The following is a 22,933-nucleotide window of genomic DNA, read 5'->3' on the forward strand; positions in this document are numbered from 1 at the left end:
TAGAGCAGAGGGAGGAAGCAGGGGCCAAGGTAGAGGGGAAGGGCAGGCGGCACTGGGTCATCTGTCCGTGAAGCTGTGTGGCCCAGACGGGCTGTGTCATGGAAGAGGAGGAGGAAGAGGCACTGGTGAAGCAGCTACTGAGAAGTCTGGGTACAAAAGAATCCCCTTTGGAACAGTAGCAGGAGCATCCTGCTGCCTGCACCATGCTTGTTCAAGACGGGAAGTGCCAAGCATATTTTATTCTGCCCCTGGGAAAATCTAATTAACAGGGAAAGAGTCATGATTCAGGCGAGTGCTTACTGAAGGAAGACTCCTGGAGGTTGTGAGAAGGGACGTGATGTACCTGGGTGGGCACTCAGTTCAGACTGGTGTGCCCCCAGGAGGGAGGGAGCATGAGCTGCACCGCTGGGCCTGGGGCAGGGCGTGCGATGGCCCGTGCCCTGGAAGACATGGACCCCACGCAAGCAGAGGAGCCACTGAGGGCCTCGTGCGCTGTAGTCTTGCTGCCGCCTTCCTGTCTTTCCCCTACATGTTCTCAAAGGTCCCCTCAGTTCTGCGGGGGCCTCCCCCACTCCATGAGGGGCACACTCATCCCCAGCCTCATGGCCCCACCTCCTTATCAATACTGTGATACTGTTTTGGACAGAACAGCCCTTTGTGTCTGCTTTCAAATGTCAGTGTATCATTTCTCTTTAGAGCGGTATCTGTCATTGTATTGCAGTTGTCAAGGCAAAAAATGGGTGTTTTGCATGGGAGGCTGCTGCTCATGAGCAAGGGCTCTGCTCCCATGAAAGTAAAAGCCTGTAACTCTTCCAGGTCTGTGACAAGAAGCTACTACAGAGGTGCAGCGGGGGCACTGCTTGTCTACGACATTACCAGGTAATAACACCCCTGCTCAGCCTATGCTCCCTGGGGTCTGCACCTCCCCATAGGCCGCTGGTGTGTCAGCAGACAGCAGAGGTGGGACTCAGCAAGACCTTCCGCCCTTTCCCTGAGGGTCTTGCAGGTTTTCAGAGCACCCCTTTACCATGTGAAACATGTTCCCAAGTTTCAGACGGATAAAGTATCTCCAGTGTCATTGTGTTTCCTTAAGGTTCACAGCTTGAAGCTTTGCATGTGGTAAATTGTTAGTAATTGTCCTCCATCAAGCACGGGCTCTATGCTGCGATGGTCTGAGTTCAAATCCTGGTTCCTGTCCCAAAGCAGTGTGAGCCCTCTGGACTGTAGTTTCCTTGTCTGTTCCACTGAGTCATGATGACCACATAATACTCGTGAGGCTGTTGGGTGGTTAAATTAGTTCCTATAAAGCTCTTGGCCCATCTTAAGGATCTGAGTGCACTGTCCTGCATGTAGCTGTCACCTTGGTTTCACAATTAAATTTAATTAAAAATTCAGTTCCTTGGTCGGTCCTTAGAACATACGAGGATTTTGCCCTTAGATAAGAGCTGAACACAGTCCTGGAGGCAGACAGACCTGGTCAAGTCCTGGCTCTGCGTGTGTGACTTTGGGCAACTTAACTAGTCTCTCTGGGCCTCAGGTTTCTCGTGTAAATGGGAGATGATAAGAGTGTGTCACAAAGAATCAGTGTGATAAATTCCTGTGAAACAAAGGACCATCATGTTGCACGGATTCGTCGAGTGACAGCAGTTAGCCTTAGGTCTTGCTCGCATGTTGTGTGAACCAAGACCCCAGTAAATACTGCACCCTGCTTGGGGAAACAACAGGTGGCAAGCTGACTCGCTGTGGCATCGCCCTGGAAACAAGGCGGAACACACCCTTAGCATGTGGTATGCTCTTGGGGCACCCAGGTCCTCTGAGCGCTTTGAAGGTTGTGGGCACTGCCCTGCGTGTGTAGAGGCGGTCTGAGTGGTGTGAGTGACTGGAAAGAGTTGCTAGCTTTATAAAATACATGTACTGTTCTCACAATCTTATATTACGCAGCCGAGAAACCTACAATGCGCTTACTAATTGGTTAACAGATGCCCGAATGCTCGCGAGCCAGAACATCGTCATCATCCTCTGCGGGAACAAGAAGGACTTGGACACCGATCGGGAAGTCACTTTCCTGGAGGCCTCCCGATTTGCTCAGGAAAATGGCAAGTGGCCTTTGACCTGTCACAGCTACTGGAGGTTTAAGATGAAGCTGTATTTAGGGAGTGTGAAACCTCCTGTTGTTTTTATTAGACATTTAGATATTTAGCATATTTTCACCCTGTTGCATTGTGCCTGCAGAGGTTGCTATGATGATAAAAGCTAATCTCTCTGCATTGTGATGGTGTTTCAGTTTAGGATCTTTAATATCACAGCTCTTGGTTTGAAGTGAAAATTATAACAATTTTTAAAGGCCCTAATCAGATAATGTTATCATTTTTAAAATGAAATTTGAAGCTAAGTTGGTGAAATATTAGCTCTAAATAGAAAGTGAAGCAGTAGATGAGATACTGGACTTACTGGCTTTATTTTGCTTACATTAAATTTAAGTCATTTGGCTAAAGATGCCTTTGAAACTTGCTGAATTTTTATTTAGAATACATAAGGATGACATATAAAATGAATGATTCCTTATAGACAGCAGAATGACGAGAATTCAGACATTTTAAAATAACTTTAATTTTTAGAACCAGTCAGGAAATAAAATACCGCTAATAGCAACTTTCAGTGGGACAAACAGGTTTTCTGCTAAGAAAATAAGCATGCAATAAAAACATAAGTCGTTATGAGTTTGTAAAGAAGCTGTTTAGAAATATGTAAGCTTAGAATTTTAATGTTCAAAAGGAATTTCTCTATCATTTACATGCACTCATTTTTACTAATAAGGAAACAAGTGTTTGGGGAGGTTGTGGTTTGCTCACAAAAGCAAGGAGAGAGGGCTTCCCCTGGTGAGTGACTGCCCGGTGGAAAGCGGAGGGCTCGTTCGTATAAGATCTCTCACTGTCAGGGACCACACACCATGTGGCCCCAGATGCCAGCACTTGCAGGCTGTATCTGTGGTGACCTGAAGCCCGTTGGAACGGAAGTTGCTGCTTTGTCTCATGTCAGCAGCTGGGTGCCTTCAGCCAGCCTGCTTCCCTACCAGCGTCCTGCTTGCTTAGTTTCTTCTTCAACACACTAAGTGCTAGCACACACTGCTAGTTACTTTTCGGAAAAAGTTGGAATTCTTTTAAGACTTAAAAAATATGTATGTATTGACATTTATTGATTTTATATTTGCAGAAATACCTGGTTATAAGGACAAAATTCTATTTTGTCTGCTAAGAGAATAATATATTAAGCATGTAGTTATGAGTTGAATAATTGTGATTATCTTCTAAATATGGCTTCATGTTTTGTTTGATGTTGATTTTAGAGCTGATGTTTCTGGAAACGAGTGCACTAACAGGGGAGAACGTGGAAGAGGCCTTTGTACAGTGTGCAAGAAAAATACTTAACAAAATTGAATCAGGTAAGAACTTCCCATTAATAAACTTTGCTTTAGCACATTCTCCTCTCTAGCTCAGTAGTGTCACTTTTCAGTATTTCCAGGAGTGATTTGGTCATGGAGTTTCCTCTCTCTACCTGCCGACCTGCAGTGGCCTCTTAGGGGTTTGAAGGTCTTGTCTGCACTGGAGGTGGAAGCCCAGGCCTCCTTCGCAGGGACTTCTTCAGCCGTGTGGTGGCAGGGAAGCAGCTGTGTGACGGGAAATGAGTTATGGGCACCTCGCTTAATGCTGCTGGTTACAGATCAGGCATTGTGGAAAATTTGTTTCTGAAGCTGACTGAGCATGTCACAGTAATAACCTGTCTCATTATTGTTCTACTTGTTGCTTCAGTGAAAATAAGTTTAAAACAACCCTACTATAGGCAGCTGACAAAATAATATGTAATCATTTATTAGAGTTAATTTTTATTTAAATATCACCAAAATCACGTGTGGGCATTACATTTTTAATTGATTCATTTAACTGAATGCCTATTCTTTTCAGGTGCTAGGATACAAAAGTAAATTAATCCCAACCCTTGCCCTCAAGAAACTGTCTTTCAAGGGAAACACTCAAAATATAATTATAACACAGTGTGGTGACTGCAGTAACTGAGAAGTACACCGGATCTTGGGGCCACACAAAGGAGAGCCTGCTTGTTTAGGAGGTGATATCAGGAAGAGCTTCTAGGAAGAGACACTGACTGAGCTCAGGCTTTCAAAGTGTGAGCAGGAGGAACCGGGCGTGAGGGCGGGAAGGAGGGTAGGCCATCAGAGGGGCAGCATGAATGGAGACTGGGGGGAAAGTTGCAGTTACTAGAAGAGAAAGACCACAGTGGAGAATGGCAGGAGAGAAGACTGAGGAGAGGCAGCAGCCAGGCCAGTGATCTTCACCCAGGCTCGAACTTTGCTCCGTGGGTAACTGAGTCTCCACCTTGGCTGGACACAAGAGTCGCCTGGGATACATACAACTTTTAATTCTAGGCCCCACCTCTGGAGATGCTCAGTTAAGATCTCAGCATCATCATTTTAAAAAACTGTCCCGTGTGATTCTCATATTCGCCCAAGATAGAGGACCACTGCCGTAGGGCTGAGAAGCCACTCGAGGGTGGGAGGCAGAGAGTGATATGGTCAGGTTGTGGCTGCAGACACATCGTGTGTGTAGGCATTCACATCAGTGACGGACCAAAGGGAGCCCAGGACTGATGGCCAGGATACCAACCGAGGCATGTTTGAGTAATTCAAGAAAAGATGCCTGATTAAAGCTGTAACAAGGATGTGGAAGCAGAGATGAAGAGACATAGATGAATCTAAGAAACATGTTGGCAGTGGCATCCTGACTCAGATGCTAAATAGCAGGGCAGGGCCTTTTGACTTTGTGGGGTATTGGAAGAGCAGGGATCAGAAGAGGGGAGGAGCCACAGGTAACTCCGTGTCACAGCTGGATAGCTCAGTGATGAGATGGCAGAACCAGAGGAGAAGCCAGTTCATGCGAATCAGGATGGTTGTGTTTTGAAATGTTCCCTGGGTGGCATCACTGGAACAGGCACAGGGCGTCATCCAGGAACCTGTGGGAAGAACCCAGCTGGTGGTGCCCACTTGGGAGCCGTCGGTCTATAGGAGTAGGTGCACCTGGGGAAGGAATGTGATCCCGCAGAGAGCAGTGAAGAATGGGCAGAGCAGTGGCCCAGAACAGAGCCTTGGACGGAAGGATGAGAGAAGGGGGCGAAAGGTCAGAGATACAGGAAGATACCCAGGAACATGAGTGTCACCTGTGCCCACATTCAACCAGAAGGTTGTTCATTATCAAATACATGGGAGGAAAGTCTCGTAAGCTAAGACTGGAGCTGAAAAGTATCCCTGGGGTGGGCAAGAGGAAGTCACTAGTCATCTTTACCAGCAGAATGATGCAGGGAGGAGATGGAGCAACTGAGCACAGAGGAGATGAGGAAGCAGAGCCTGGGTGCCTCCCTGGAGGAGGAGGCAGAGGGTTAATTTAACATGAGAGGTTTCAGGAGAGGAAGAAGTCTTAGCACCTGTAAATGCTGAGGGAGAAGAGAGAGGAAGGTAAGGGAGAGAAGGTGAGAGGGGAACTGACAGAGAGGGTGGGGCAGGGAAGGTGGTGGGAGAGTGTTGGGGCCCAGACCTCTGGTCTCAGCAGAAAGAGGGGTGCTCCATCCCTCTGTGGGCTTTTGGTCTGAACATAGCAACAAAATAGTTACTCAACTTGGTACAGTACTGTTACTTTTCTAAAGAGCCTGTAGCATAAGTAGTTAACATTAAAATTGGCATTGTGTTGAGTACAGTCAGGCGCAACTTATGTAGATTACCTTCCCCCTTTGGTATCCACCCATGAAGACAGTGCATATAAGTTAACACACATAAAACTTTCAAGATCTTTTTCTCCTAAAACCATCAAAATCATAATTACATCAAGTGAAAAAAATATACAGATGTGTTAGAATTCTTCAGCAGTACTTTTTCATTGTAATCTTCTAAATAGGCAGTATATTCATATGGTTCAAAAACCTTTATTTTCTCTACCACTTTATACAGAAAGGTTAGCATACTATACATTCTGCACTTACTGTGCCTACCCATCATTACAAGTCAGTATTAGAGACGTCCACATACGCATTGTGCTACTGTATATATACATGCAGTGTGTATGTGTAATATTCAATTTGGTATATTGCCATAATTTACCTAACCAGTCTGCTTTGGACATTTGAGTTGTTGCCAGATGTTACAAACAACATTGCAGTAAATAACCTTTTGTATATCATTTCACATGTGTGTGAGTGTATATGTAAGATAAATTCCCAGAAATGGAGTTGTTGGGTCAAAGAACATAGGCATTTGGAATTTATGTAGAGGCTGTCAGATTCCTCCTTTCAAGCTTGAGGCAGTTTATCATCCCACTAGTATGAATGAAGGTGTTTTATTTCACTAAAGCCATGTCCACAGGGTGTATTATCATGTTTGGGTCTTTACCAGTCTCATAGTAAAGAATGGTATCTTTGTGGTTTCATTTCAATGCTTTTTGTATACATAATATATTCACATAATTCCAGATTCAAGTAAAGAGGATACAATGAAAGTCACCCTCTATTTCCCTCCTCTCCTATCCCCTAGCATCTAGAGCTCTTTCTTGAAGTCAGCCACAATTACCAGTTTATGTACCCATCCAAAGATATTTTTATGCCCATGTAAGCAAATATGTGTGTATTTTTCCTTTTTATTCAAAATAATGTTTTATATATACAGTGTTCTGCACTTTGTGCTTTTCACTTAATATATTTTGGGGATCACAGAAACATAAAAACTTTTTCTAAAGATTTACTTGATCCTCAGGTGAGCTGGACCCAGAAAGAATGGGCTCAGGTATCCAGTATGGAGATGCGGCCTTGAGACAGCTGCGGTCCCCGCGCCGTGCCCAGGCCCCGAGCGCGCAGGAGTGTGGCTGCTGAGGCAGCTCAGGCGCGCAGGTAGGTGCCCACATTGCAACAGTCCTGTCGCCCTCAGACCTGTCCTCTGTTTCCCACCCAGAGCCCTACACAGGCTTAAAAGGGGAGGTTGTCGTTGGTTTTTGAAGGTGCATTATGAAAAGGAGAGGTGATTGCATAACTTAAAGTTTATTCTCAGCAGTGGAATACACATTCTTCTCAAGCTCACATGGAACACTCATCAAAACAGACCACACCCTAGGCCATAAAACACACCTGAAGACATTTAAAAGAACAGAAGTCATTCCATGTCTTCTCTCAGAGCACAGTGGAATAAAACTAGAAATCTGTAGTTGGAAGATAACTGGGAAATCCAGAAATGTGAGTATTAAGCAGCATGCTGCTGCTGCTGCTAAGTTGCTTCAGTCATGTCCGACTCCGTGCGACCCCATAGACGGCAGCCCACCAGGCTCCCCCGTCCCTGGGATTCTCCAGGCAAGAGTACTGGAGTGGGTTGCCATTTCCTTCTCCAATGCATGAAAGTGAAAAGTGAAAGGGAAGTCGCTCAGTCGTGTCCAACTCTTAGCGACCCCATGGACTGCAGCCTACCAGGCTCCTCCATCCATGGGATTTTCCAGGCAAGAGTACTGGAGCATACTTCTAAATAATAAATGGGTCAAAGAAGAAGTCTCAAGAGAAATTTAATAGTATTTTGAACTAAATGAAAAAAACACAACTTATCAAAATTTGGGGGAGATTCAACACAAATAGTACTTAGAGTAAAATTTGTAGCATTGCAGGCATGTATTAGAAAAGAAGAAAGATCTAAATATAATCATATGTGTCCTCCATAAAAAACTAGAAAAAGAAGAACAAATGAAATCCAAAGTAGAAAGAAGAAAAGAAATAATAAAAATTAGATCAGGAAATCAATAGAAAAAATTTAGTGAAACCAAAGTTGGTTCCTTGAAAAAATACAGTAAAGTCAATGACTAGCCAGGCCAAAAACAAAAACAAAAAACCCAATATAAACTACTAATATCAGAAATGAAAGCAGGGACATCACTGCAGATTCTATGGACATTGAAAGGATAATAAAGGAACACTATGAACAACTCTGTGCCCAAAAATTTGATAACGTAGACGAAATAAACCAATTCTGTCAAAGACAGAATTTGCCAAAACTCACACAAGAAGAAACAGATAATGTGAATAAGGCCTATATCTGTTTTAAAGAACTTGAACCAATAACTAGTAACCTTCCAAAACAGAACGTACCAGACCCAGGTGGCTCCACTGGTGACTTCTTCCAAACATTTAAAGAAGAGATTATACCAGGTCTCTGCAGTCTTGTTCACAGAACAAAAGCAGACAGAACACTTCATAACGCATTCTATGAGGCCAGTGTTATCTTAATCCCAAAGCCAGACAGAGACATTACAAGAAAAGAAAACTATAAACTAGTATCTCCTGTAAACATAGATTCTGTAAACACAGAAATTCTCAACACAATAGTAGATTGAATCCAGCAATGTATAAAAAGAATTACATACTTCCAAGTGGGATTTATCCCAGATACACAAGACTGGTTCAACATTCCATAATCAATTAATGTAATCATCACATCAACAGGGAACAAAAATCACATGATTTCATCAAGAGATGTAGAAAAATCAGTTGACAAGTTCCAATATTCTTTTGCAATGAGAACTCTCAGTGAACTAGGAATAGTGGGGAATCACCTCAACTTAGTAAAGTCTAAAATCAGACCTAATGGGGAGAAAGTTGGAGCTTTTTTTTTTTTTTTTAATTATTATTTTTTTAATTTTATTTTATTTTTAAACTTTACATAATTGTATTCGTTTTGCCAAATATCAAAATCAATATCAGGTACAAAGCAAGATTGTGCCCTGTCAGCACTCCTTTTCAGCATCGAACCAGAAGTCCTAGCTGATGCAGTAAGAAAAGGAAATAAAAGGTATACAGATTGGGAAGGAAGAAATTAACTAACTTTGCTGGCAGATGACATGATTATGTAGAGAATCCGAAAGAATCCACAAACTCCCATATAAGTGATTATACATTAATAGCACAGTTGCAAGATACGAGATTAATATACAAAAGTCCGTCACTTTTCTGTATCCCAGCAGTGAACAAGTGCGATCTGAACTGAAAAACACAATACCATTTACGTTAGTTTCCCCAAAAGGGAAATACTTAGGCAGAACTCTTAACAACATCTGTATGAGGAAAACCAAACTGATTCTGAAGTTTATGTGGAGAAAAGACAAAAGACCCCTAATAGCCAACACAGTACTGAGCGAGAAGAACAAAATTGAAGGACTGTCACTACCCAGCTTCAAAGCACTGTCGAGCTATTGGAGTCAAGACAGTATGGTATTGGTGAAATAAGACATCAGTGGGACAGAATAGAGAGCCCAGAAATAGACCCATACCCTGATGTTTGACAAAGGAGCAAAGGCAGTAACGGTGAAGCAGAAATAGTCTTTTCAACAAACGGTCCTGAAACCATTGGCCACCCATATGCAAAAAATGAATCTAGACATCAGACCTTATACCCTTTACAAAAACTAGCTCAAAATGAGTCATAGAGCTAAAGTAAAATGCAAAATCATAAAACTCATAGAACATAAAATGAGAGAAAATGTAGATGTCCTTGAGTATTTTGATGATTTTTTAGATACAACACTAAAGATACAATCCATGAAAGAAATAATTGGTAAGCGGAACTTCATGAAAAGGAAAAACTTCTGCTCTACAAAAGACAGTGTCAACAGAATTGGTAGACAGGCTACACACCAGGACAAAATGTTTACAAAAGACATATCTGATAATTGTTACGGTAAATATACAAAGAATTCTTAAAACTCAACAGTAAGAAAGAAAACAAACCCAATTTAAAAATGGACCAAAGACCTTAACAGATACCTTGCCAAGGAAGGTATCCAGATGGCAGTAAGTACAGGAAAAGATACTTCATAAATGAGCTATCACTGCTGCTGCTACTGCTAAGTCACTTTAGTCGTGTCTGACTCTGTGCGACCCCATAGATGGCATCCCAGCAGGTTCTCCTGTCCCTGGGATTCTCCAGCCAAGAACACTGGAGTTCTTAACAGATACCTTGCCAAGGAAGGTATCCAGATGGCAGTAAGTACAGGAAAAGATACTTCATAAATGAGCTGTGACTACAAGCCTATTAGAATGGCCAAAATCTAAGACAGTGATAGCAGCAAATGCTGGTGAGGATGTAGAGCAATAGAAATTCTCTTTCATTGCTGGTAAGAGTACAAAATGGTGCAGCTACTTTGGAAGACAGTTTGACATTTTCTTATAAAACTAAGCATATTCTTACTATATAATCCGCAGTCTCACTGCTTGGTATTTACACAAAGTATTTGAAAACTCATGTCCACACAAATACCCTCACATGGATGCTTATAGCAGCATTGTTCATAATTGCCAAAACTTGCAAACAAATAGGATGTACTTCAGAAGGCAAATGGGTTAACCATGGTCCATCCAGACCATGGAATATCATTCAGCACTGAAAAGGAATGAACTACCAAGCCATGAAAAGACTTAGCATATAACTTCAATGCATATAACTAAATGAAAGAAGAACCTTCAGCGCATATAACTAAGTAAAAGAAGCCAGCCAGGCTACATGCTACCTGATTGCAACTATGTGACATTCTGAAAAAGGCAAAACTATGGAGACAGTGTAAAGACTGGGGATGAGAGGAATGAATGTATGTCTTCCTGTATTTGTCCAAACCCATAGAATCTACAAGAGTGAACTGTGGTTTAACTATGGGTTTTGGGTGATTATTATGTGTCAGTGTAGGTTCATCACCTGTAACAATGTACCAGCTGGCGGGATGTTGATAATGGAGGAGGCTGTATATGTGTGAGGGTTGTGGGGCAGGGGGGGTGTGGTGTTTGGGAACTGTATATAATTGTTTCCTCCTCAGTTTTACTGGGAACCTAAAATTGCACTAAAAAAAATTAAATCTTAAGAAAAAAAACCTAACGCAACCACTGAAACAACACAACAAAGAGTTTTGGCAAATTTAAATCAATATGGGAATTAAAATGGAATAAACACATAATTACTCTAAATAATCTGAAAGAAAGACAGTAAAAGAAGGAAAAAGGACATAGAACAAACAGGGAAAATATGGAACAAAATGCTAGCATAAACCTTCCCTATTCAAAAAAAATTAGATATTCTGCTTGAAATAATTTGTAGGAAATCCTTATGCTCTTGCTCAGAAAGAAAGGAAAGTTGATAGCAATGATTGAGTTAGAGACTCTCCTGCCTTCATGTCAGTGACGAGTCTTTCTTGGGTTAGTTGAAGTCTAATAGAATGTGCCTCTAGCTAAGGCTTATTTATAAAATTTGCAAATTGATATTTTAACTTTATAAAGCTTCCTCTTTTTTATGTATAGTCAACATTATCTAATAGGCATGCTGCTGCTGCTGCTGCTAAGTCGCTTCAGTCGTGTCCGACTCTGTGCGACCCCATAGACGGCAGCCCACCAGGCTCCGCCATCCCTGGGATTCTCCAGGCAATAGGCATAAGTAAGCTTAAATAAAAGTTGGAAGTGTTCACTGGTTCCCTTTGTGACTTTAAGCTATGTTTGGACATTTATAATTATGCATATTTCTAAATCGTTCTTAATATTTTTTAGGTATTCATACAGTGGTATTTGGGACACAATTATTGAAGCTTGAAGAAGAAGGTTTTTTTTTAACCACCATCTTTTTCTACTTTATATGGAAGTAGATCTTTGTGCAAAAAATAATAATAATAATAATTTGGTATATTATACAAGCTAGTAGATGTGGCACAGCAAACTGTATAATAAATCCAGTTCAGTGGACGAGACCATTAAATGTATACACATATGTAAAAGTGTTCTGTCCCATATTCGCCCTTTCACCCTGGTTTGGATCCTGGCTGTGTACTGTACATACGCTCGTCCAGTGCATCTCCACAGCATGGTATCTGACGTACAGTATGATAGAGCACTGCACTAAATGCAGTCTAATACTTTATTTTTTTTTTAATCGTCTGAACTAAAATCTGTTCATTGTGAGGTGTGCTCTGATCATTATGTTGGTTATGTTGCACAGTTGGTTATGTTTGTGACCTGATATTCAGAGATTCTGGCATTGATGGCCGATACAATACTTAGTTAATTCCATTTACCACAGTCCACAAGGTGTTACATGAGCCACACTGGAAATACTAGATCAGAATTTAGTCACATACTGAAATAAAATGATAAATGAAATTTTCTCATGAACTGTCTAGCACTCTGATTTTAAAGCATCTTCATCAACTCAGTTCAGGAAGTAGAACCGAGCACCTGATGTGTTTCAGGCACTAAGGATGCTGGTACCTTTCACCAAACTTCCTAGGCAACAGATGCGACTCTCAGCATTGGTCAGTGCAGTAGCTGTACCAGGGCTGTTTACCTGGTCCCAGTTTGCTGATCATCTGGTCTTCCTGTTAGAAAACACATTTTTGCTACTGTGCTTTTTCTGGGATTCAGTATTACAGCATCACTGCCTCCTTTTTAGTCTTTTGTTTTGCGTTCATTTTAAGGACACCCACTAAAGTTAATATTAAAGGGACACCTCTAAGAAATTTCTGTACACTTTTGCTAAATACTTAAATGCCTTACAACAGTTATCAAGTTGACATGTTTTTAATTCACATGAGTTAATGTATATTGTATTACAAAGACTCGTTCTAATATTTTAAAATGTTTATGCAAAAATATATAATAGAACTTTTCTTTAAAGCTAAAATACAGTACTGTTTAAAACTGAAAGGTTTAAATAGCATTCTTCACCTTACATGTGTTCTTCCACTGTGACTTTTAGCTCAAACTGATAAATTTGATTACCTTTATGTTGGAAGCTGCCTACTGCTTTTGTTGTTTTGTTTTAACCAATGAAGCACAGAAGCACTACAAACTCTGGAAGTGACTTGGATAAAAATATCAAGATGTAACTGTTTTAGATATTTTAATTTTGCTTCTTTATATCTTGAATATTTGATTTTGAAAAGTCAGAATATGAAGCAAATTCTCAGACTGATCTGCTTCTTGGACCTCACTGGAAGAATGTTTGATTCAGTGTCTTGTTAACAGTGGGTTTGCAAGCTGCTCATTTTTGAACAGCTTTTTGCATGGGGTAGGAGCATGTCTGTTTGACTACAGCAGTTTATGCAAAAGCAGAATTTTAAAAAAATAAGATAAATGTTGGTTTATAAGTGAGCCTGTTAATTTAAACCCCAGGTATTGCATATAATTCCACATCCCTTGACCAATAAAATTTGCTGGAGAACCAAACCATGGTGGTTCGTAATAAAAGCCTTTAGGAAAAAATGAAGAGGAGAGATGTGGTATTTGGTCCCTGGAGTGTTTTCTACCACCAGCCAATCCTCTGATTCTTCTGACACCAGATGGGTTCTGTTCTGACATTGTCTACTGGAAATGGCATCAGATCGCACAAGTTAAAGCCTGTGTCAACACCCACCACCACCCAAACCAACACATTCTAGGCCAGTCACAGGTGCAGGGTGTCACATGTGCTTTCCCAGCCGGCCCGAAACCTGAGGCTCCTATGACCCACTCCTTGGGTTTAATTAATTCCTAGAGCAGCTCACAGAACTGAAAGTTTCTTTATGAGATTCTGGTGTGTGCTAAGTCGCTTCAGTCGTGTCTGACTCTTTGCAACCCTATGGACTGTAGCCCACCAGGCTCCTCTGTCCATAGGATCCTTCAGGCAAGAATACTGGAATGGGTTGCCTTGCCCTCCTCCAGGGGATCTACCCAACCCAGAGATCAAACCCATGGCTCCTGCATTTCAGGCGGATTCTTTACTGCTAAGCCGCCAGGGAAGCCCATGAGATTATTGGTTTATTACAAGAGCTACATATGAACAGCAGATGAGGAAGCACATAGGGCCGGGCCTGGAAGGGTCCCGAGCACAGGAACCTCTGTCCCCATGGAGTTTGGGGTGCCCCACCCTCCTGGCTCATGGCTGTTTTCCTGTTCACCAAACAAGAGGCTCCTCAAATCTTGTTATTTAAGATTTTTTCTAGCTCTTAATCTCTAGCAACCCCTTCTCTCAGGTCAGTGGGTGGAGCTAAAACTTCCTTAGATCTTTCTTGTGACCAGCTGCACCCTGAACCTCTCTAGGGTGACCCTGAAGTCATTTCATTGGCATAAACTGTGCTCAAAAGGGACCCCTGAAATTCAGGAAATTCTTAGTCTTTTAGGAGCTTTGTGTCAGGAACCAGAGATAAAGACCAAATATATCTAATAGTGAATGTTATTAAATGTGTACATTTCCCACAATTTGTTAAGTTTGCAGGATGTCCTTAATTTACATTTCTAGCAAAGCATTTTCTCGGTCTTCCTAGAAGAAAATTCTACACTCCATTTAGACTTGAGATTTTAATTTATTTTTTCACAGTCCAACATCTAAGTGAGAATGAAAACGTTACAAATTGGGATACTGTAATGGTTTTATTGAAAAATAATAAGAGTTCTTAAAAATTTAAGAGTTCTTGAAATCGTAAGAACATTGATTCCTAGCAGATCAATATTATTCAGAATGAAGAAAATGCTAAAATTAGTCATCTAAATGATTTGCATTTCATACTGTGACACAGTAGATGGTACTTTATTTTCTGTCAAATTTGTCCTATTTTTTGCTTTTTTTTCAGAGGGGAAAGTTAGTCTTTAAAACACCTGTAAATTTTAAATAATTTTTTGTACTAGTTATAAAGTGATTTTATTAATCAGTTGAAAACAGTCCAGATTTGTCCCAGTTGTTGCTTGGTTGCTTCCTGATTATGTTTACTTCTTTAAGGAGTTGTTTTTAGAAATGTTTAGAGGGATTTATTTGAGAGCACTTAACTTGCCAGGTTCAGGAAGATGAAATACATTGTTGGCCATCACCCCCTAACGTTAGAAACTAACTGCTAGAAAATAATGTGATCAGGGAGTCTATTTTTTCTTTTAAAATAGAATTTATGTTGTTTTCCTTTTTTTTTTTAATTTTAGGGTTTTTGAGCATACACAAGTATGGAGAAAATAGCATATAGAACCACTACATCAGCTATTTTCCACAATTGTCTATTCATTATGCCAGTCTTGCTTTATCTACCTTTGCCCCACTTTTTTACACTGTAGTATTTGGAAACATCCAAAACCTCTGTCATTTCACCCAAAAATAGTTCAGCATACATCTCAACAAGAATATATATGTAAAATATGTTATTGTCAATATACCGTTGGGAACTTCAGAAGAGATACTGTTACAAGCCAAGAATAGTTATGGTTTTTTTTCTTGGAATTATATAGTTGTTTTTCTAGATGTATTGAAGAAGCAAGATACACCTCCTTTATCCAATATTACTAGAGGTGACTTCCCAGCATGTGGCTAATTGTACTGGAAGTTCTGTCTCCAGCCCAGAGGACAGTGTACCTTCAGGAGGGACACAGGGCAGCCAACCTGCACCCACAGCCAGTGCAGCCTCGGAAGCGGGAGCCCTTGTCGTGCTGGTTGTTAAGACATTCTCAGTATCACTCCTGCCACTGCAGTAACGCAAGGCCCTCTTAATTAATTCTTCTCAGTGTGTCCACATGAAGGAATGTACTGAACGTGATGTACACATTTGTGGAACTTAACGCTAACCAAGGATGATGTGGTTGAGTCCGCAGGAATGTCAGCTTGCTCCTTCATGCTAAAGGATGGATGTTGTCCTTCACCTGTGGGAACTGGATGAAAAGTAGATAGCCTGTGCTCTGATAGCTCCCTTCTCTAATTTCTTGATGTCATGTGTAAATTTCATTTTAAAGGAAAACTAGCATTTTAAGAAAAATTATAAGAAAAAATGCTAAATTTCTGAAAATGTCATATTCCAAAATACCATATAAATAATTGGATTATTAAATATTTGTGGGCCAGCTAACTCTGTATGAGAGTAAAACTGCTGATTTATGTATGTTGGGTAGGAGCCCTCAAATCATTTTACACTGATTAGGAAATTTTGTGATATGATTATTTCTGGGTAAGTCTACAGCATCAGAAAAGCCATCATATTGGTTTCTGTAGTCATAAACATTGGTCATATGCCCTCATGCTGTGCCTGTTTCCTGGGGAAAATGGGGCTTTTACAGGACACTTGTGTTTGTCTGAACGCCCCTTGGTTTCTCATCACCTCTGTGCCTTTGTAGGGACTGTGTTTTCTTATCCTCACCTATGCTGCACCCCACTGTTTGTCCAGGTCTTTCAGGCTGAAGCCCCCTTGTCCTGACTGGTACAGTTGGGAGCTGTCCCCAGCCCTGACTCCTGACACACGCAGACACACGCTGCTTCAGTATGTCTCTGTCCTGGCCTTTCTTTTGCTATTGGTCACGTTGATTCATGTATTGTCTTTGTCTTCTCTGCTGGGCTGAGATGTCCTTTGAAAAGGGTGCCTTCTGTGTGCCCAGGGCCTGGCACATAGAAGGGACTGAAGTGCTTGTGAAAAGAACAGATGATCGGAGTTGGGTTTGTTCCCAGGTCCTTCTAAAGTACATGGACATCAAGCCTATCCACCGCAAGGTGCCTGTTGTACAAAGTCCCTAAAAAGTGGTCATGTGATCCCGCTCAGTCCCTTCCTTCCTGGGAGGGAGCCTCATAACTCCTAGAGCTCATTTTCAATTGACATCACTGAGATGGTGAAGTAGGAGGCCCCAGCCGCCATCCGCCCACCCACCCGCCCAAAGACCAGCAATTAGCTATCTGCAGAGATAAACAGTTCTGAGAGAGCTCAGGAGTCTACTTAAGAAAATTCAGCAACTCAGTGGGACAAAAACCTGAGAATAATCACACAGAAATGGAAGGAAAAAGAGCTTCATTTTGTCTGCAATCTCCCATTCCCTAGGCAGGCTCTTCTCAGCACCAAGAGAAACCTCCCAGACTAGGAAGAGTTCGCCACCCCAGGAAAGGGCATGGGTGTGACCAGCTTCCCCAGCCTTTTGGGGCATCAAACAAAGGACCTGTTGAGTTTATCCCACTCAGAGACTGGCAAAGCTGAGACACAGAGCAAGTATCGACCATGCAGCTGTTAAAAACCATGGTTCCTAGTGCCCTGGTCCACAGTCCTCTGCAGCACCACCCCATGGAAATTTCAATCCCCAACCATCTGCTACCTGTTCCCCACCCCCCCAACCCCCTCCCACCCCCACCCCCCACCCCCCACCCCGGCCCCACTAGAGCCCAGGATCTGGACTGGCAACCTATCCAGACCTCTGAAGCTACACAGGTGCAAGATGCCAGCCTAGGCCCTGAGGCTGACCCCCACTGCCAAGTGCATACTTGTGGCCAGCCCCTTCCAGCTGTGTACCTGCACACGCCCAGGCTGATCCCTATCGCTAGCTTCCACTGCTGTGTACATGCCTGTGGGAAGATACTGCAGCTCTGGGAAAGCACACCACCTGCCTGATGGGCCCACACTTGGCCCAGACCCTTGCTACTGGCTCCCCACCACTCGTGTGTGTCTACAACCAGCCCCTGCCGTCGCACGTGCACCTGCAGCGGGTGGTGTGTGCGCCTCGAGCTCCAGGTCATCAGTGCTTCCTGCCTTGATCAGCTGGCCTCCCAGCCAGATGTGTGCATGCCTCGAGCTCTAGGTCATCAGTGCTTCCTGTCTTGATCAGCTGGCCTCCCCAGCCAGATGTGTGCATGCCTCAAGCTCCAGGTCATCATTGCTTCCTGCCCCGATCCCTAGATGCTGAACCTGGAGGTGCCACTGGGGAACCCACCAGCCCTTGCAGACACTGCAGACCCCCAACAGTGCTTGTCAGGAACCACACAGTGGATGCTGTGACCCTCAGTGACCTGAGTCAATGACAATATCCCTCCCACCCAGACACATACCTGCACTTGACACCCTGTACCACTGGGCCTGGGTCACAGCATGTTCCAGCACATCCCCAACCTGAGGTGAAGGTCTTATACCAAAGGCAGCTCATGAAGTTTGGATGAGGTAAATGCATACACACCTATATGCAAGACTTCAGGGATCACACAATCAGGGAATCATGAGACCACCAAAGGAACATGGTAAATTTCCAGCAACTCTCCCTAAAGAAATGGAGATACATGAGTTGCCCAACAAAGAATTCAAAATAATTGTTCTAAAAATGCTGAGAGAGCTACAGGAGAACATAGATAAAACAATTAACAAAATCATGAAAGCAAGAACAAAATGAGAAGTTTAATAGAAAACATGAAGAAGAACCAAACAAATTTTGAAGCTGAAGAGCACAATGACTGAACTGAAGAATTTAATACAGAGCTTCAACAACAGACTAGATCAAGCAGAAGAAAGAATCAGTGAGCTTGAAGACAGAGCATTTGAAATTATCCAGAGAAGTGGGTGGGGGGAAGAATGAAGAGAAATGAAAAGCTTATAGGACTTCTGAGACACCATTAAGAAAGTCTGCACATCAATGGAGCCCCAGGAGAAGAGGGGCGAGGAAGGGCAGGAAGCTTGTTTAAATAAATGATGACTGAGAACTTCCCAAACCTGGATAGGCATTTGGACATCCAAGTTTCAGTCCAAAACACCTTTCTCCAAGACATATTTTTAACAAAACTCTAAAATCATAACTGTCTAAAATCTCTCAAATGAAGAGGCATTTGTGACTGTTGGCTTCACTGCATAGTTCTCCAGTTGTTTTACATTCTAGGTGAAGAGCCTTACTGTTTAAGTTGCAGGTTTTGTTGTTTGGATCAGTATTTCTTGGAAACTCTATCTGTACACTCTTAGTTGGCCTATTGTTACATGACAGTACAGCCTGTGGGCAAGCAGTTGTCCAGGATGCTGTGTTGCCTGTCTGCACTGACTGGTACATGAGGCTGTGAGGAGCAGCTGAGGATGTGATTGTCGATAAATGTCTGCTTTCAGGCCTAGACCCACTCAGCTATCCAAGAGTTGCAGGATGGGTCATAAATGTTTGGGGTTAAATGTGTGAAAATTCTGTTAACACACACTCTGTTACAATTGACAAGTCCTTGTGTTGAAGCAGAAGCTGGAGCTATAAAAATTAACTGCTGCCTTTTCAAAGCAGTAGTAGAGGAATGGCAAATAATAGTTTCCCTACTCTAATTTTAAGATGAAATGATTTCACCTGAAGCTTTTAAATTTGTTTTTCTATTTAGGTTGTTTATACCTGTTTTTAGCTGATTTTTCAAATCAGCTAGTTTAGTCCTACCTGAACTGTGAGAACTCTACTTTTGCACTTGGTGACATTCAGCACCCAAGTGCTGCTTTGGTTGTTCACTGTGTCTCTGATCAAGGTACAGGATTTCATGCCCACTTTTCTTCCTTTTAAAAAAAAAACAGTTTATCAAGAAATTATGGAGAATTTTTAGTTTAACGCTCATTTTTAATATTGTCATTTGAAATGTCTGTAACTGAGACCTAAAGGGGCATAGCATTTTTTACAATTTAGCAGTGTTCTCACATGTAACATCTGATTGAACCTTCAAAACAGCCCTTTGCGGTGGCACAGAACAGAAGTAGGCCCACTCCACAGCCCAGGTGCCTGAGATGCAGAGGCAGGGGCCACCACCCCCAGGAAGTGGACGGCAGGTCCGGGGAAGCCCTGTGCTTCCACCATGCAGCACCATCGGACAGAGCACTGGGTTTTCTGTTGACTGGAATCTTTTTTTTCTTTTCCTTCAAAATTGATGGCAATTTCAAACACTCATGTTTATTGGAATTTCAAGAACTGTAAAGCATTCTTTTTTATATAATTAATTTATTTGTTTTAATTGGAGGATAATTACAATATTGTGATGGTTTTTGCCATACATCAGCATGATACATCAGGTACACATGTGTCGCCCCCCCCCCCCCCATCCTGAACCCCTCTCCCACGTCCCTCCCCACCCTAACTGGTAAGAGTATTTTCCATGTTTAAAATACCTTTAGTGTTAAACCGTTCGAGGTGGGAAACCAGTTGACTTCATCACTGTGAAGCCATGCTTTAAAAAAGAGAAATTTGCAAGTTTGATAACTTGTTTTGTTGTCCTTGCCTTCAACACATTGAAAATATTATCAATTGAAAATGCATGACTGAAAATGCATGCCAACTGGTTTTCAGAATGCTTGTCACAATACTCTTGTGGTGAAAGCTGTATCGAAGTTGCTGTGGGTCAGATGTTACTCTGTAAAGGTGAGACCCTGCCTGAGGGCCTGTGCTCTGGCCGTGGCCCTCCTGGCCTTGGGTGGTGGTCTCTGCCTCACACCCCTTCCCACTACATGTACTGTATGTGGTTACTGTGGCAACACTCCTGTGCCGTCTGTCAATAAAGTCCTGACCCCGGCTGGCCCTCATCTGTGCTGCTGCTCTTCTCTGCTTATTTAACTTGGTCCTTGAGCAACAATAGAAGAAAAGTCTTTATACACTTATTTTTACTTGATTTGTAACTATCTGATTATTCTACTCTGGCTTTCCTTTTCTAATTTCCAAGAGTAATGTTGGCTTTAAACACTGCGGGGTGACTTCAGACTTTTACCCAATTCAGTTACATTTTGGGATCCATGTATCAGCCTCAACTTTAGGCCAAGTCTACTGTTTGTCCTCAGGGACGTCCCAGTGGATGGTGTCTCCCTCACTGTCAGAGCTGTTCTGATGGGGTGACCTCATCAGAACATGTGGGTACCTCATGTGGTACCTCATGTACCTCATGTGGGTACAAGTCTAGTTCATAGAAAACATCATTGAGGGCACAGCCAGCAGTGTTGGGCGGGAACCATCCATGAGGGACCAGGTGCAGTGCCCAGCATGGGGCCCCAGCAAGGTGGGCTGTTGAACGGGGCTCTTGACAGGAAGCAGGTATTTGGTTCTGACCCACAAGGTTCCTCTCAAGGGGCAGAAGCATACAGACAGAAGAATCTCCCTCTGCCCCCATTCTCATGAAGTCCTCAAAGATCTCAGGGCCCAGTCAACACCTAGGGCATAAAACCAGTAAAAGATGGATTAACAGCGATGATAGTTGTCACAAGGACTTGTGTGCTTAGTTGCTCAATTGTGTCTGACTCTTGACAACCCCACAGACTGTATCCACCGGGCTCCTCTGTCCATGGGGTTGTCCAGGCAAGAACACTAGAGTGGGTTGACATTCTGTCTCCAGGGAATCTTCCTGACCCAGGGATTGAACCTGGGACCGCTGCACTGCAGGTGGATTCTGTACCATCTGAGCCACCAGGGATGCCTAGTTGTCACAAGTAGTCACTCTTAACTAGTTCAGTCTACCTCTCACAGTCAACATGGCCAGTGTTTTGGCTTTAAATCGAAGCCACATTCACAGCAAGATCCTAGGCAAGGGGCATAGTGTCCCCTGCCCAGAGGCCACCAGGCTCCCTGCGCTGGTGCGGACGTGGGCAGAGGGCATCTGCTGATGCTGAAGACACCCCTCACTTCCCTTTCTTCACTGTACCCCCTGTAGGTAGCTCCTGATGGGTGGAGGGGAGTAGCACGTGAATTACCCCCTTCTGCTTGGGACACTGCATTGTCATCAGCTCCCCGGGCCAGGGCATCTGCCCGCGTGTGGATGTGGGGGAAGCCTGGGAGTGGCGTTGCCAGTCAAAGATGTGCTCGTCTTTAAGGGCCAGAAAGCCGAACTGCCCTCCAGAGAGCCTGTGCCCATTTACCCTCCCGCCAACAGCGCGGGAGTGCCGTGCTGTGCTTAGTCACTCAGTTGTGTCAAGTTCTTTGTGACCCCATGGACTGCAGCCCACCAGACTCCTCTGTCCATGGGGATTCTGCAGGCAAGAATGCTCGAGTAGGTTGCCATGTCCTCTGGGGGATCTTCCACCCTAGGGATCAAACCCAGATCTCCTGCATTGCAGACAGATTCTTTACCTTCTAAGCCACCAGGGAAGCCCAGGAATACTGAAGTGGGTAGCCTGTCCCTTCTCCAGGGTATCTTCCTGACCCAGGAATTGAACCAGGGTATCCTGCATTGCAGGCAGATTCTTTACCAGCAGAGCTACCAGGGAAGCCCAACAGTGCAGGAGACCCAAACTTAAATTCATGCTGTTTTTTTTCAATTAAGGTTTATATTTTGTCTTTATTAAATTTAAACCTTTGTTGGTCATGAAGAAGGTATTGTTTAATCTATAAACAGCAGTCACAGGCTACGTGTGCTCTTGTTGTGAAGTGGACACCACAGTTGTTCCTGGGAAGTCAGTCCTGCTGTAAAGGAAAGTGGAGCGGAGTTTGTGTGTCCAGAAGGGAATGCTTGAAAAACCAGCAGCCTGGCTCACCTAAGCAAGCCCGGGTTCTTCTGAAAAACTTGATAAGCTCCTATTGTTAGTGTAATCAAGTTAAAATTTTATTCCTAGGAAAGGTTAGTCTATTTGATGCAAATTCAGGACTTATACCTCACTATCCAACGATCTCCATGTTTTGAATATGGTAAACAATCTGCCTGCCAGTGCAGGAAACTCGGGTTTGGTCCCTGGACCAGGGAGATCCCCTGGAGAAGGAAATGGCAACCCACTCCAGTATTCTTGCCGGTCAAGTTGCAAAAGAGTCAGACACGACTTAAAGACTAAACAACAACAAATGTTCAAGGTATGCTCCCAACCGGCTCAGGCCCAGGAGAGGAGGCTGTGGTCCATGGCTCTACAGGCCCCCAGCTGTGGGTATGGGGGCCAGCCTGGCTTAACCATCACAAGCTTAGTTTTCAGGGGGATACATATTTTCAAAGGGTGGGTAAGGGTGGGTATTTAGTTTCTGCTTTTTCCTGTTTTCTCTAGGAGTTTTTTTTTTTAATGCTAATACATTCTTATGTGTCAAAAGTCAAAGCAGTGTGGAAAGTCACCCTGGGGCCTCCTTGCCTCCCCCTGGCTCCCTGCCTTCCCTACACCTCATAGTAACCACTGGCTAGTGTGTGTATCCCTCCAGAGTTTCTTGACGTGGA

The 22,933-nt window shown here is 43.1% G+C and overlaps 2 protein-coding genes across 4 annotated transcripts in view; both read left to right on the forward strand.

Moving 5' to 3' along the window:
• Window positions 1-22,933, forward strand: part of RAB4A (RAB4A, member RAS oncogene family) — a 73,180-nt gene that overhangs the window by 30,889 nt on the left and 19,358 nt on the right. Inside the window, exons 4-8 of one of the 3 annotated variants that reach the window (XM_027530395.1) lie at window positions 817-879; window positions 1,942-2,096; window positions 3,347-3,442; window positions 6,812-6,945; window positions 15,310-20,339. In XM_027530395.1, coding sequence (XP_027386196.1) covers window positions 817-879; window positions 1,942-2,096; window positions 3,347-3,442; window positions 6,812-6,927 — 430 coding nt within the window. In that variant the 3' untranslated portion in view covers window positions 6,928-6,945; window positions 15,310-20,339. Of the gene's footprint in view, window positions 1-816; window positions 880-1,941; window positions 2,097-3,346; window positions 3,443-6,811; window positions 6,946-11,616; window positions 20,340-22,933 lie in introns of those variants that run through there. The other 2 variants (XM_027530393.1, XM_027530394.1) reach the window with 2 other exon arrangements.
• On the forward strand, window positions 11,927-13,327 carry SPHAR (S-phase response (cyclin related)). Its single transcript, XM_027530324.1, is given in 3 exon segments — window positions 11,927-11,943; window positions 12,894-12,961; window positions 12,964-13,327. Coding segments are annotated over 3 exon segments (234 nt in total). The 3' UTR covers window positions 13,113-13,327.

Source organism: Bos indicus x Bos taurus, chromosome 28 (genome assembly GCF_003369695.1).
Source record: "Bos indicus x Bos taurus breed Angus x Brahman F1 hybrid chromosome 28, Bos_hybrid_MaternalHap_v2.0, whole genome shotgun sequence".
Taxonomy (NCBI): domain Eukaryota; kingdom Metazoa; phylum Chordata; class Mammalia; order Artiodactyla; family Bovidae; genus Bos; species Bos indicus x Bos taurus.